Genomic DNA, 16,172 nt, shown 5'->3' on the forward strand with positions numbered 1-16,172 from the left:
GCTCTAGGTGCGCGGGCTTCAGTAGTTGTAGCACGCAGGCTTAGTAGTTGTGGCTTGCGGGCTCTAAAGCACAGGCTCAGTAGTTGCGGCGCACGGGCTTAGCTGCTCCATAGCACGTGGGATCTTCCCGGACCAGGGCTCTAACCTGTATCCCCTGAATTGGCAGGCGGATTCTTAACCACTGAGCCACCAGGGAAGTCCCTGAACAATTTCTATATAAACATATTTAAAGGCTTGGTGACTTCATTCCATAGTGAGATAACCTCAGCTGATTTTTGAAAAACTACTTCTATAAGATCTAAATGTTTCCTGGAGATTACCTAGCCAGTACTGGGCTTATCTTAACAGACGGTAAGATATTAAAAAAAAACTACAGTACCCCAAATACCACCACCCAACATAAGTATGATTCAAAGTCAGCATTTCTGTTAAGAGTGAAAATTAAGTGTTAATTTCTACCAAATTTGAACCCTTGTTTACACATAACAAAATATTTTGCTTTTGTGGAAGAGGTCTCTTCTAGTGCCAAGAGATGCCACGCTGTTGAAGACGCCTAAGGTGTAATCCTATTTCTTCTTTCAGCTCATGATAGGATTTTAACACAGTTCCAAAAATGCTTTACAGTTAGCTACCTTAGGGGAATCTTGAAGCACAACTATTGCAAATAGTGCAAGATGTCTGTAATTTAACTGCTTCCTGTATCTTTCACCAACAAACCGTATGCTGCCTTTGGTCTTCAAACAGATGTGGGCCCAGCCCACAAGGAACTCAGTAATGGACCTTTCTCTTAATCCCATCTCAAGAAGCACACATCTCAGTTTAAAAGCTGTAACCCAAAGTGAACTCTTCACATACAACTAATTCGGTGCAATTTAAAAACCAGTACCATAAGTAACATTAAGGATTAGAGTTATGAATGAGAATAATGGTTACTTATCCTTTATTCACTGACTTTGAAAGGCTGCACTTCTTTCACTCACTCTGCTGTTTTTTAATATACAAGGAAAACAAAAGGAAAAAACCTGTTACGTGGACCTACGTTTTGGCTGTGACATCCACATACTGTCCTGGGCGAAAGTGAGCAGCATAAAGAGGAGTGCCTTTATGAAAAGAAAACAAAAAATCAGTATGAAATCAGCCCAAAAATAACTTCATTAAACATAAACTACATACAGGAAGCCTTCTAGCTATCAGATTTCAAAATGTCAGGAGAGTCTCTTCCGCAATTTTAATTATTAGCAATGTCAACAATAAAATAATAAAACTGCTCAACAAATGTATTTTAATGGACTGCATGTAGGCTGAAGTATGGGGCACATGGTGCTGGAGTGGCCAACAGCCCACGGCCACTGGCGCGCTTGTGCCTTCACAGAGGCCAACGTGATACTGGCTGAAACAGGCAACTCCTGTGACAACACTGTTCCTGCTGATAAATACATGAGATTCTTGGTTGTTTCTGTGAATAACAATATGTTAAGATGTATTTCCTATTTCAAATAAGGAAAATAAAAATAAGAGAATGACTCAAAAAACACTGGGGCTGGATCAAGTCTTTTTTTTTTTCCTATTGGAGATAAGTTATCCAAAAATAGGAATCAACTTTAACATCATCCAGTAAAAGACTTTTTTTTAAAAGCTGGAACCAATGTAGTAGAGAATGTAATCAAAAGCTATTTTTGTTTGTTTAAAACAGGGAGTAAAGTGCTGTAGGTTTAGTGTCCTTTAAGGTAGGACCCAACGTGGATTTATATGGGCAGAGAAAAACCTTCATTTAAGAAAAAATAGGGGAGATTAAAAAGTGACCGAATTTCTACGAGGTTGAATGACCTGAACTGATGATATTTGACCATTTATCACCCACACACACAAAATTATCATATGGTTTGTGCTACAGCAAAAGTTAATGTGGACTTGATTTTTATACTTGTTAGTTTAATTCCATGTACTTTAACCTCAAGATGAAAAACTTGCACTTCAAAAAATACCTTCAATTCTATCAAGGCTGACTCTACCGCCCCTATTAATAAGGCCTATTGCAATTGTACTCTACTTCAAGAAATTCAGTTCAGGTATTAAAATATCAAATCTTAAAACATCCTTCTACAGTCTACCTGTTAGAGAACTCAAGTTCAAGAGATCAGGGAGCTTTTCTGAAGTTCAAAGACATCAAAATGCCATTAACTATATGAACCAATATAATCATACTGCCAAATCTTACTTTTTGACATCCCATGGAGTAGGTAAAATACTTTGAAATTTTTAAGTAAGAATCTTTACATTTAAGATCTTTACAAGGTGCTATGGTCAGTCACTTTCCTGTTTCAGGCTACATTTTCTCAAATTATCCTATCTCAGTGAGAGTCTACTCTTCACTTAATAAAATGCCAGCCTACAAACAGTGAACTTCACATTTTAAAAGTTCGTTTATTTATTTGGAGTGGCTTTTCCAAATGTGAAACCTTCTGTACATTAAAAACAAAAGCGTTCCTCCCTCTTTCATGGAAAACAAAGAATTCTCTACAGTTCTTTCCACTTAAAAAAGAAAAAGACTTGTTTGTCCCTAGTGATTAAATCAGATACAGTTCTATATTTAAAAATAAATGTTTGGGACTTTGTATTGTGAATTCAGCTTTATTGAAAGGGCTGACATTAAACAAATCACATATTTGGGTATTTTTACCTCCCTCTTCTCCCCCACCTCAGATTACCTGGCTTAATTACAGCATTATCTGTTACATTAAAGATTTTAACTTTCTGTTTTGGTGGCAATCCAAGTTCTCGGTAAAATTCCAATATAGATGTAGATTTCTAGAGGAAAAGCAGCACATATAAATAACACATTAATTACAAAAAGCGGAATTTAATGCCTAGAGATCTAAACTAAGTTACTAACACTCCAGGAAAACAAATTAAAGAGCACTCTGCCTCCCCAATGAACAAAAGAGTACTCTATTGACCTTAGTTAAGGGAGGTGAGATTTTCATCCATCACACTCAGAATTGGCATAGTGTAGCTCATATAAAGAATTGGCTTAGTGTAGCTCATATAAAGAACTGGCATAGTGTAGCTCAAAGTATACGGGGAAAGACTCTTGTTCCACAGGAAAAGAAATACAGTCATGCTCATATTTGGATTTTGACTGGAGACCGTCTGTATCAAGAACCCCAATCCTGGGAAATCTGACTCTGTCTAATTTCCCTGCTGTGTCCAAGCAGCTGGGAGAAAACATGACAAGTCACATTCAAATGTACAATCAGACTTCACAGTGAGTCCCAGTGTGGCCTGGCCAACCCACATTCCCCTGTTAAATCCCTCTCACTCCCCAAGGCAGCTCCGCCACATCCTCTTAAAACCTCTAGCACTCTCCCCTCCTTCTCCCTGCTTTGAGCTGATAATGCTGCTTCTTATTTCACTGAAAAAAACAGAATAATCGAGAGCCCTTCCCCAAGCTTTTACCACCAAATCAATCATCACCCTCCCACCCCACTCCAGGTGCACAAGAGGCACATGGGCAGCTTTCAGAGAACACCAAGGCCAGGGCCTCAGCTTGGAGGCTGTAACTTCACCGGTCTAAGGGGGCATCCAGGTGTCAGTGTTTTTTCAGCACTCCATATGGTTCTGATGTGAATCTGGGGCTAGGAACCACAATAACAGATGAACTGTCCATGTTCTTATTAAAGCCAAATCCTTCACTGTGTACTGACTCCTACCTCCTCTCACCTACTCAATGGCTTTACTCCTGAAACTGTCCCCACCATCTTCTGAATCAACAATTTCCCCCTTTCCACTGGAACTTTCCTAGCAGCATAAAAGAATCACAATAACTCACATTAAAACACAAACTTTTCCTTGGCCACATTATCTCCTCCAGCTAATCTTTCTGTGCCTGCCCACGACAAGGCTTTCATCAGGAGCTTCCAGCCCCTCGTACTCAACGGAACATGCTGGCCAAAATCACCAAATGCCCTGGTCACCACGAGCACTGCTTGGCACGGGCAGCTGCTCTCTCCTTGGAAGGCCTCCACTCCACTTCCAGCTACTACTCCCTGATTCTTTCACAGGCTAATGACCCACTTTTCTAACATCCACCCCAAATTCTACTCTGAACTACAAATTCTTCTGCCCAATTGCTAAGTCAACATTTCACTTTGATGTCACACAACAACTCAAGTTTAACACGTCTAAACTTGAACTCAACATGCCCCTGCCCTGCCAGGCCTGCTCTCCTCATCTTTCGAGTCTCAATAAACAGCAGCTCCATACTTCTGTTTAGACCAAAAATTCTATGGTCACCTACAACTCTTCTCTTTCTCACATCCCATGTCCATCCATCAGCCATTCCTGTAACCTCTATTTAAACACATAGCCCACATCAGCCACTTCTCACCCCCACCCCAGCCAGCCGTATATTGTCTGGTTTATTTCAGTAGCCTCCTATCAGGTCTCCAACTTCTATACTCCTGACCCCCTGGTATGTTCTCCATTCACAGGCTGGCATGATCCTTCTAAACTCAAGTTACGTTAGTCTCCACAACGGTCTGCATCTTGTGCAGAAGAATCGAGTCCTAAGTCCTCACCATGGTTTCCAATGTTCTACACCACCTACTCTCCTCCCAGCTCGCCCTGCCACGGGGACAATGTGCTCCTTACCCGTCTAAGAACTCACTAAACAACAGCCTTAGGTCCTTTGCACATACTGGTCCCCCTGCCTGGAATGCCATGCTGCCAGATTTTTTTCCCTTTCCCTTTTCCTCTCCATAGTCTTAAACTGTCTATGCTATTTACAACTGTAGAAAATGTCTGCCTCACTATTATAGGTGCACAGAATAACGACTTGACTTACACACATCACGGAAAGATTATCACGATAAGTTTAGTGAGCATCCATTGTCTCATATAGATAAGAAATTAGAGGAAAAGAAAACAAATTTTTTCTTTGTGATGAAAACTCTTAGGATTTACTCTTAACAACTTTCACATATAATGTACAGCAGTGTTAATTATATTTATCATGTTGTACATACATCCCTAGTATTTATTTACCTTATAACTGGAAGTCTGTACCTTCTGACTGCCTTCATACAATTCCCCCTCCCCCATCACCTGCCTCTGGTAACCACAAAACTGAAATCTTTTTCTATGAATTTGTTTGTTGAAGTGTAATTGACCTATAACACTGTGAGTTCCTGGTGCAAAACAAAGTGATGCAATATTTCTATATATTACACAATGATCACTATTATAAGTCTAGTTACCACCTGTCACATACAAAGATATTACGTAGTTACTGACTATATTCCCCACACTGTATATTTCATACCCATGACTCATTTATTTTGCAACTGGAAGGCTGTACCTCTTAACCTCCCTCACCTATGTCTCTCCTCACGTCTCTGCCAGATTTCTGTATAATATGCTCCCTCACTTCATTCAGGTCTTCACCCAAATATCAACTTACCTTTCCTGATTATTCTACCTAAAATAGCACCACTTTCTGTCTCTTGCAATGCCCTCAGCCCACTTTATTAATCTTCAAAGCACTTCCCTCCATCTGTCACGATACACATTTTTTAATTGTTTACCTTCTGTGCAATAGGTCCCCTGTCTCACCCCCAAGCCCACCAAAATGTAAGCTTCTAGAGAGCAGAGACTGTAGTGGCTGCTCCATCCCCAGCTCCTGGCAGGTCCTACTGTCTGCTCTTCCCTCCACCCCTGCTTTTTCCTTCTGCTGTTGTAAATATCCTTGAATAGAAAATATTCTTGAATAGAAAACTTTATGGACAACTTATTCCCTTATCATAATGTCCTGTTGTCTTTTTTTTTCTGTTTTAATTCTTAACTCTTGATATAGATACTGTAAGACTTACCAAAAAAGCTGTACCACTTCCTGATGTGAAGAGCCTCTTTCATGAGAATATAAGCAATAATATTTATCTTCCTGCTGTTCCCTCTTCCTCTGCTTCTCCTCTGATCCTAAACGAAGCACCTGTAGGACCCCAATGAGCCACAGTACTCTACGTATGCTTACCTGTGCCTGCCCATGCCAGTCTGTTGGCCTATAATCTCCCCCCTACTATGTACTTCCAAAGCTCACTGAAAGTCTGTTAAATACATGTCTAGTCCCAGGTCCAGTGATAAGCCACACTTATCTGAAGAACATGTATTTGAATATGCAGCAAACTTCAGGTACTTGCTAATTTCAGTTTGAAATAAGAACTGTGCCCCTTTATAACTTACTGAGTAGGCTACCCTCAGCTGACATGAAATTGGGTGGCACTGGCCTATAAGCAGAGAACTTTAGTTTTTGGATCAGTCCACAGCCCCCCGAGAATCTCCCTGGAGCCCCCCAGTGGGACTGTGCAACAAATGCTGAACAGCTCTGCTTTGGATGTCCACAGAAGATTGTTCTCTACCTCACAGAGTCCCCTCGGGAGGCTATCCTTTCTTCCAACAGTGATAACATACATTCACTCCCATCATTCTCTATGGTTTCACTTCCCATATGCTGAAATCTAAGACTGATATTCAACATCGCTTTTACCAAGGCCCCTGCTTTTCATCCTCAGTCATACTCACTTCTTCCACAAAAGCAAACACAAAAGTTCATTTAAAAATGTGGCTCCTTGAAAAAGAAATAAAAGAAATCCAGACTGGAAGGGAAGAAATAAAACTATCACTGTTTGCAGATGACATGATACTATATATGGAAAATTTTAAAGATGCCATCAAAAAAACTAGTAGAACTAATAAATGAATTCAGTAAAGTGGCAGGATACAAAATTAATATATAGAAACCTGTTGCTTTTCTATGCACTAACAATGAACTATCAGAAAGAGAAATTCAGAAGACAATCCCACTTGCAATTGCAAATTATCAAAAAAAAAAAAACCTAGGAATAAATCTAACTAAGGAGGTAAAAGACCTCCTACACTTGGACAACTAAAAGACACTGATGAAAGAAAGTGAAGATGACACAGAGAAATGGAAAGATATACCATGTTAATGGACTGCAAGAATTAATACTGTTAAAAAAGTCATACTACTCAAGGCAATGTAAAGATTCAATGCAATCCCTATCAAAATACCAATGGCATTGTTCAGAGAACCAAAACAAAAAATCCTAAAATTTGTATGGAAACACAAGACCCAGAATAGACAAAACAATTTTGAGAAAGAAGAACAAAACTGGAGGTATCATGCTCCCTGATTTCAAACTATACTACAAAGCTACAGTAATCAAAGCAGTATGGTACTGGTACAAAAAGACACATAGATCAACAGAACAAAATAGAGAGCCCAGAAATAAACCCACACTTAAATGGTCAACTAATCTATGACAAAAGAGGCAAGAAAATACAATGGGGAAAAGACAGCCTCTTCAATAAATGTTGTTGGGAAAACCAGACAGCTACATGCAGAAGAATCAAACTGGACCACTTTCTCATACCATATACAAAAATAAACTCAAAATGGATTAAAGACTTAAATATAAGACCTGAAACCATAAAACTCCTAGAAGAAAACATAGGTAGTACAATCTTTGACCTAGATCTTAGCAAAATTTTTTTGGATCTGTCTCCTCACACAAGGGAAACAAAAGCAAAAATAAATAAATGAGACTACATCAAACTAAAAAGTGAAGGAAACTATTAAGACAAAAAGACCACCTACTGAATGGAAGAAGATATCTGCAAAAGATATATCTGATAAGGGGTCAAAATCCAAAATATACAAGGAATTCATACAATTTGACAGCAAAAGAAACCCAACAACCCAATTAACAAATAAGCAGAAGACATGAATAGACATTTTTCCAAAGACATACAAATGACCAAGACACTTGAAAAAACATGCTCAACATCACTAATCATCAGGGAAATGCAAATAAAACCACAATGAGATATTGCCTCCCACCTGTCAGAATGGCTATTATCAAAAAGACAAGAAATAACAAGTTTTGGAGAGGATGCGGAGAAAAGGGAACCGTTGTGCACGGTTGGCAGATATGTAAATTGGTGCAGCCACTACGGAAAACAGTATGGAGGTTCCTCAAAAATTAAAAATAGAAATACCATATAATTTAGTTACTCTATTTCTGGGTATTCTTCCAAAGAAAACAAAAACACTAATACGAAAACATATATGCACATCTATGTTCATCACAGTGTTATTTACAATAGCTAAGATACGAAAGTGACCTAAGTGTCCAACGCTAGATGAATGGATAAAGATGTGTATATATGTGTACACATACACGTACAATGGAATATTACTCAGCCATGAAAAAAATGAAATCTTGCCTGCAACAACATGGATGGGTCTAGAGGATATTATGCAAAGTGAAATAAGTCAGATGGAGAAAGACAAACACCATATGATTTCACTTATATGTGGAATCTAAAAAAACAAATGAACAAAGGTAACAAAACAGAAACAGACTCATAGATACAGTGAACAAACAGGTGGTTATCAGAGGGGGATGGGGTGGAGGGGATGAGTGAAGTAAGTGAGGGAGGTTAAGAGGTAAACTTCCAGTTACAAAATAAATGAGTCAGGAGGATGAAATGTACAGCATGGGGAAAATAGTCAATAATATTGTAATAACTTTGTATGGTGACAGATGGTAACTGTGAGGATCATTTTGTAACGTATAGAAATACTGAATCACTATGTTGTGTATCTGGAACTAACAGTGTTTTAGGTCAATTAAACTTCAATAAAAATTTTAAAAATGTGTATCCTTAAAATTATTTTCCTGATGTATTGGATTCAGATTTATTAAATTTTAGAACAGACTTCAATTTTATTTTTGACCTTCACATATTCCACCTGGTAATTTAAAATACATTATTTTATTAATATTGGTTTTTAAGTATTCCAGGAGGCTTATGAGAAAAATCCTGTACTTTTTTTAGTAATACAAAATGGACAAAATAAACATCTTGACTAAGTAACTATAGACTGAGACATAAAAAGGACAAAGGTAATACATATTTCCTGATTATCTTCCAATTTCACTAAAAGTGAATAATTTTTTTCTTTTAAAATCAAAATATCATAAAACTAATTGGGTATCTGTCCTGAGAAAAACCAGATGTTCAAGTTGAGTTGAGTCAACAGCAGTGTAACAGAGGGCTTTTATTCCCAACTTCCAAATAAATGATTTCAAAAGGCAATTTAAAAGACTGACAGCAGCGTCACACTTGGATAAGCCTATCTATGAGGTTGCATTTTTTTCCTCCCTCTTCAGTTCTCTGCAATTATCCTCCTCACAATGAAAATGCTTCTCTGCTCCTAAGATGAATTGATTTAACCAACTTTAAGGCCACTTAGCTTCCTTATTCAAAAACACTATGTACCACATCAGTTTTTATTTATTATAAGGTACACAAATAGCAAAAGCAAAGCAGTCTAGTTTCTTGGAGGCATAAATTCTTTACAGATTAAAAAAGAAATAACATTCTAGCCTTATTATAAATAAAACTGATTCAATCAACTCATTTTAGAATGCTTAACTATTTAATATTACCTAGTCATAGGTGTCTCTTCTCTCTCTCAAACCCTCTATCATCAATCTACCTGCAGTTTCCCCGAGGGCTACAATATGTAAGAGAAAGTCTGTATACTTTTAGTTTCAAAAACCTTTTTCCTTTCTGAACCAAAATGCTTTACGTATAAAGAATTCTAGAACTTCATTTTCACATCCTATTCTGATGAAAGGTCATTCAAAGATAAAACTTTTTTCTTAATATTATAATACATGACCTCTGGTCCTAGAAAAATAATATCTTGAAGGGCCTCTGTAGCACTTCTATACCAGAATAGTGAACAGTTTTAAAAGTTTATGTCAGATAAGTGGTTAAAATTCACCACAGTATAAGAATACAGCATCCAAATCACCCTGCTGTGCTATATATTCATTGGTGAGATAAAGCTTAAGGTATGAAGACCAGAGTCTCAAATATGAAAGTAGAAATAAAAGTACTATCATTTCTGTAATAGTTTATTATTATGTTAATAAGACTTCATCAATAAGACTATCTTTATCACTAAGTAAAATAGAATAAATTGAGCTGACAAGTTCATTTTTGGAGGGGAACTTTTGTTTTTTCTTAAAAACTAAAATATTTGAGAACCAACGTGAGACTTAGAACTGGGAGAGAATTCAGAGACCATCAAGTCCAATCCCTTGTCTTCACGGGTAAGAAAATGGCTGTTCAAAAAGGTGGAGTGAAGGAGCTACTGGCAGCCACGGAAGAACTCAGCTCTTCTTATCCCACGTCCACTCATTTCCCACTACTGCACAGTCCCAAGGAAGTAATGTTCATAAATCTGCTGGAGCAGAATGGATTATCCCAACAGGACACCTGACTTACAAATACCAAGGCTGTAGAGTCAAAAATTTACAAAATTGGTAATGAAATAAAGATGACAGTGCTAGTCCTAACAAAAACACAGAAATACAATCAATTAGAAAACAGAGGTGTCTATCAAACTGAAGAATTGTTCACATGATTCACAGGAAGTTGGGCAAATATTTACACACTTAAAAATTCAAACATTTGACATTTTAAAAAAATGTTTCCCAAAATATCACATTGTGTTTTTAATTACTGTGGTATTATCTGAACCCTGTAATTATTAGGCAATAAACTGTCAGGAATAGCAGATATTACTATGAAGGCTTAATGAAAAATAAACTAACTATACTACCATAATATGCAAAAATAGCTAAGTCCTCTAATACTTACGAGATAGGCCTATTAAACCATAGGACTCCAACCAGCACCAATTTGCTGATCAGTATATACTTATAGGACAATTCCACCTGGATTTTCTAAAACACTTCAAACACGTCTTTCCTCCAAAGCATCCCCTTCCTCGTCCCTGTCCCAGGTCATGGCATGAGCACTGACCTGCTGGGTCCTCTTCCCACACGCTCACACTCACCTGGTCTTTTATAATCCCTGCCTCTTCCAAGCCCAATGCAACTGCTCTAGGGCAAAAGACTTTTATCAACTCTCCCTGAGGGCTTAAAACAACCTCCTAAATGTCCTCCCTGCACCTGGCATCTTCTAATTTAGTTAACCATGATAACAATTTGACCACTGCCCTCGTTAAAGAATTCAGAAAGTTCCTCAAAGTCTACATGATGAAGTCTAAACTTGTTAGCCTTCCATCCTGACAACCCCACCTGTCACACCTTTACCACATTCTCCCTGACTGCACACTAAGATCCAGACACACGGCCCTCCTCTTCCCAAGCACCAATGCTCTTCCATGCACCTGCTTCTGCAGAGCCCACTCTGCCTGGCATGCCTTTAGCACCCACCCTCCTTTCTGGTCTCCTCCCTGTGAAACCTCCTAGGATTTCCAAAAGCAGAACTGACCAACGTGCTTGTTGCATTTACAGTACTGTATTGAGATAGCCAAATTAGTCCACCTTCCCTATGTATTCCCAAAGGGTGGATATCAAGACACAATTAACAAAGTAAGGCTTTCAGAGTCTGTCACTCTATCTCTTATTGGTGGGTGTCCCTGAGGGAGTTACTTAACTTTGTTATCTTTAGAGTCTGAAAAAGTTAATAAATGTAAAAGACTTAATGCCTGCATACCCAGCAAGTAATAAGTGCTCAAAAGTTAACTATGACAAGGAAATAGGAGGCAATCGATAAACACTTGCTAGTTTTGACAGCTGCACAGAACAGGTTGTCTCCTAACTTTCATTCATGTTCATTTCATAAATAATTTATGATGGAAAAATGTTAATCTAGAGACAAGCAACGTTGTAGTAAACCTAAAGATGTTTCAGCAGCCATTAGTGAAAACCATCACCTTTTCTAGAAAGGCATTCTCTGCTTTTAGTCATCCCCAAACCCCCCAAAATACTAATTGTACAGATTTTTTCACATTTAAACTACAAACTCAGCATTCTATTAGTATTCTACTTGGGAAATACACTTTATTCAGAAAAATCTGATGTGACTTCATACACAGCTTTCTTCCCAATGCTGAAAACTTCTAATATATGAAAAATTAATCCTTACATGCTGTTGGAGTCAAGAGTTGAGACAATTTAGAAAAAAAATGAAATTAAACATAAAACAACCACAAAATAATCAAATAGCTACCATCTTTTGAGTGTCTGTTACATGCCAGGCACATGTGAAAAGTCTCACGTAATCCTGGTACCAAACCTGTTAGGTAAGTAGTATTTTTATCCACATTTTACATCTGGGCAAATACTGAAGCTTAGAAGGTGAAGTTACTTGTTTCAGACAGTGAAGGGAGGTACTGGAGCAAACTTAAGTCTCCCACACTCCTGGGGTCAGTGGCTCTATCAGACTGCCTCCCCACAAATCCACAGTTCACCTCCTGGACAAGTCTGTGGCTATGGGATATCCTCAAAACTTAAAGAACTCAGAATCTCAAAGAATTCAGGTCTAAAACTAATGAAATGCACTATTCTAGGAATGAAAGTACACCCTTACATGGAAATGTGATACAGTTTTTCCTCCTACAGTCAGGGCTGCCATTTTTCCATTATGATTTTCTTTTGGAGTATACTTTAGGATGTGACAGTCTTGTACCTAAAAAAACAAACATAAAAAAACTAAGTATGTGCCAGGACACATGTTAACATTACATATCAGCCACACTGAGGCCCTCAGACAGTTAGGAATTCCCTAAAGTTTCTTATCTCACCATCCCTCTCATACCAACCACACTCTTAAAAAAACACTGTCAAATACTGAATACAACAAACAGAAAAGTGCATAAAACACAAATATACAACAAAATGAGTATTTATAAAGAAAATATGCATGTAACCACTACGAATGTCAAAAATCCCCCAAACCTCTGTGTCTCTTCCCAATCCCCCCCCCTCACCCTCACACCCATCACCCCCCACCCTTTTTACCCCTAGAGCAGTGGCTCTCAAAGTGTGGTCCCCAGGCAAGCAGCATCAGTCACCTGGGAACTCCGTGAAAATGCAGGTTCTCAGGCCTCAGCCAAGACCTACTAAATCAGAACCTGTGTTTTATAAGCCCTCCAGGTGATTCTGAGGTAAAGTTTGAGAAGAACTGTCCAAGAAATAACCACCTCTCTTGACATTTATGGTAATCATTTAACTTTTCATTATAATTACTACCTTTGAAAGTATTGTTTAATCCATAGTTCAGTGCTGCCTGTTGAACCTTTATGTAAATGGAGTCAGACCACATATACTCCTCCATATTTTCCTGCTTTCACTCAAGATTCTATTGGTAAGGTTCTCCCATACTGTTGTGTGCGGCTCTATTCTGTCCATTTTCACTGCCACCCAGCACTCCATCATGTAAATACACCATGATTTATTTACTCATTCTACCATGATGGACATGGGAGTTATTTCTACTTCTGGAGTATTAAGAGTAATGTTGCTGTAAATCATCTGTTTGCATTTTCTAGTAACACTCAGGAGTGGAACTGGGAGACCACAGGTTCACGTACCTCAACTTTTCCATAATGCTAAACTATTTCCTGAAGCAGCTGTACCAATTGACAATCCCACCCATCATTCCTAAAAGCTCCCAAAGTTCTGTAGAGTTCCAGAAACTATAATCCCTTCCTTGATCATTCAGAGTCAGTAAAAACTTACTAAGGGCTTACAGGCCACCTGTGCCTGTCAGCACTGGAAGCACTTACGTGCATGAGGTCTCATTTTACTCCCCATCACCTGCCTAATTGCTTGTCTAAGGCTTTACTCCAATATGAACTGAGCTGTTCAAAGTGATCTGGGGAATGAAAGTCTCAACTTTATCAGTGATCTTTTTATAATAACGATAAAGACAATAACAGCTAACATTTGTTGGACATTTAATATTGTTTTAAATTTTAAGTGCTTGACATTTAGCATCTTGTGCAAGCCTCACAATAACCCTTTGAGGGAGATCACAGTGGTTTCTTCTACAGAATAAAATTATTCTTTTACAGATAAGACACAGTGCTCCAAGGAACACAGCTAGAAAATGGCAGAACCAACATTTGAGGTATTCTGGTTCCAGGGCCTACATTCTTAACCATTGGAGTTTAACCTTATCTCAGAGAACAAAATGCTGCTTCCCCAGACAAAAGTGTTACATTCTGAGTTAGTAAAGAGATCAAAATTACAATTTGGAATTGAAAGAACTCCATAAATGAAAATAAGATGGGACTGAGATTTTTTTCTGATTATGAATTAAACTAGTAGATCTGTAAGAAGCTAGGTTACAATTTTTTTTTTTTTAATTCATTGCCCCAGTTATCCCAATGCCAGTATGAAGAAAGCCACCACTCAGGAATGAGTGAGAACATTTACTGACACCATCAGAAGTAAAGCTCTTTTACAGTATCTATGCTCGACTTTACCTCTTCTTCACCACACAGTCAAATGTTTCAGGATACAAATATTGCCCATTTAGGTTTGCACAAATAGATCTCAGCCCACACATAGATTTGTTACATCTTCAGTTTCTTTCTTACCTGAAGTAATGTGACCACATGCTTCTGACCATCTTTGGTCCATAAGGGCATCATGCCTAGCTTCAGTGCAATAAGGCCTACTCTAGAGGAACCTGGCAATTAAAAACAAATCAATATTCACACAGACTTTTCAACATTTGTCAACACGATACAACGGTATTTCCTAAATTTTGGTTTCATGTAAGGAGCAAGCAGATAAGAAACATGCTGATATATTCATACAGTAAAATACAACTGTTCCTTACAGATATAACTGCCTTCAGCCATGCCTGACATAATATATTGGTACTCAATAAATCTCTGTAAAATAAAAAATATAAGAAAACCATACAAAATAAAGAAAATAGTTAAACTGATATATTCTGGTATTTAAAAGTGGTATTAATAGAGGGCATGATAAATCCATCATTATGCTTCGCTTTCCTAATATCAATTCATATCCAACCTCATTAATTAGGAAACATCTACTATTCAAATTCTAATAAGTTAGCTGGAGTTATTGAGATGACACAAGTGGTCATGTTGCTAAAATATGTCAGCACCCACCATGACACTTAGATTTGTTGCATAAATTGATAAAGTTGCTCCACTAAGAATTCTAGCCATTAAACAATTCAACAGCCACAATAACCTCCAACCAACGACAACTCCATGAACAGAAAGGCCTTATGCTTTTTGGTCTGGCCACACATGGATTTAGCACTCAACCAGGCACAAAGAGCTGATTCTGGGGTTATGCTTGGCAGGCGTGGAGTGGTAGAATACCCCAGCTACAAACGTCTGTGTGATACATTACAGTTTAGATCACACTCTTCCAGCTTTTCTTCCCTGACTTATTTTATATTATTTTTCATCTGAAGAAAACAAGAAAACGTTTGCAGAACAATTCTCTTTTCACCTACAAAGCAGTCTCTTGAGGAAGTCTTGATGATCATCAGATATTCACTAACAGTAGACTAGGATGCTGGAAATATACTTGCAAAGCAAACCACAATGAAACAGACACACTTAAGACATGAAAATAAATTAAAGAGATGATAAATTGATTCAGAAGTCACTATGATTTTAAACGTGCCAGCCAGACAGTAATTAGGCGATGAGAACACAACATATACAAAATAACCACCTGGTTCCCAAGGATGTATAGGCCACGGCTCATCTTTCAGAGGACAGAGTTTACTTGCTAATTGGGCTTTATTTTCATCAGAGACCAACTGCTTAACAAAGGGAACATTTTCTTCAGAAAGATGCTCATCCCACCAAGTACCACTCTTGCCATGGAGACTTCTAACCAAAAGCCAGATGTCTGTTCTGTAAAAATAAAAATTAGAAAACAAAGCACAATTCAAAAGGTTCCCCACTTAATGTACAGAAGGGAGGTCACATGAGTTGGAAAGTGTAGTCAGGGCCTTTGGAAAGGGTTTGGATTCTGTTCCAGTTTTTTCCCTGACATTCCTCACGATAATAATGGGGCTCATATTTCAACTGTTAATAGTTACCCTGGAGGAAAAGTTCTTCCTCTTCTCCTCTGGGATAAACAGATTTCTAACAGAGTAGTCCTATGTAGACAAGAGAAGCCGCAGGTCCACTAGAACATGTACCTTAACAGTTTACATCCAATAGAAGTGACAAAATGTGGGGTTACTGATCTTTCTCTGATAAACCC

General features: G+C 38.1%; 1 protein-coding gene across 1 annotated transcript in view; it reads right to left on the reverse strand.

Annotated features, from left to right (window-relative positions):
* Positions 1-16,172, reverse strand: part of MRPL3 (mitochondrial ribosomal protein L3) — a 48,746-nt gene that overhangs the window by 25,399 nt on the left and 7,175 nt on the right. Inside the window, exons 2-6 of the mRNA XM_057545677.1 lie at positions 15,633-15,817; positions 14,507-14,598; positions 12,493-12,591; positions 2,709-2,808; positions 1,040-1,100 (exon numbers count right to left, since the gene is read on the reverse strand). Of these exons, the coding sequence (XP_057401660.1) occupies positions 1,040-1,100; positions 2,709-2,808; positions 12,493-12,591; positions 14,507-14,598; positions 15,633-15,817 (537 nt within the window). The remainder of the gene's footprint in view (positions 1-1,039; positions 1,101-2,708; positions 2,809-12,492; positions 12,592-14,506; positions 14,599-15,632; positions 15,818-16,172) is intronic.

The sequence above is a fragment of the Balaenoptera acutorostrata genome, chromosome 4 (assembly GCF_949987535.1).
Source record: "Balaenoptera acutorostrata chromosome 4, mBalAcu1.1, whole genome shotgun sequence".
NCBI classification, from domain to species: domain Eukaryota; kingdom Metazoa; phylum Chordata; class Mammalia; order Artiodactyla; family Balaenopteridae; genus Balaenoptera; species Balaenoptera acutorostrata.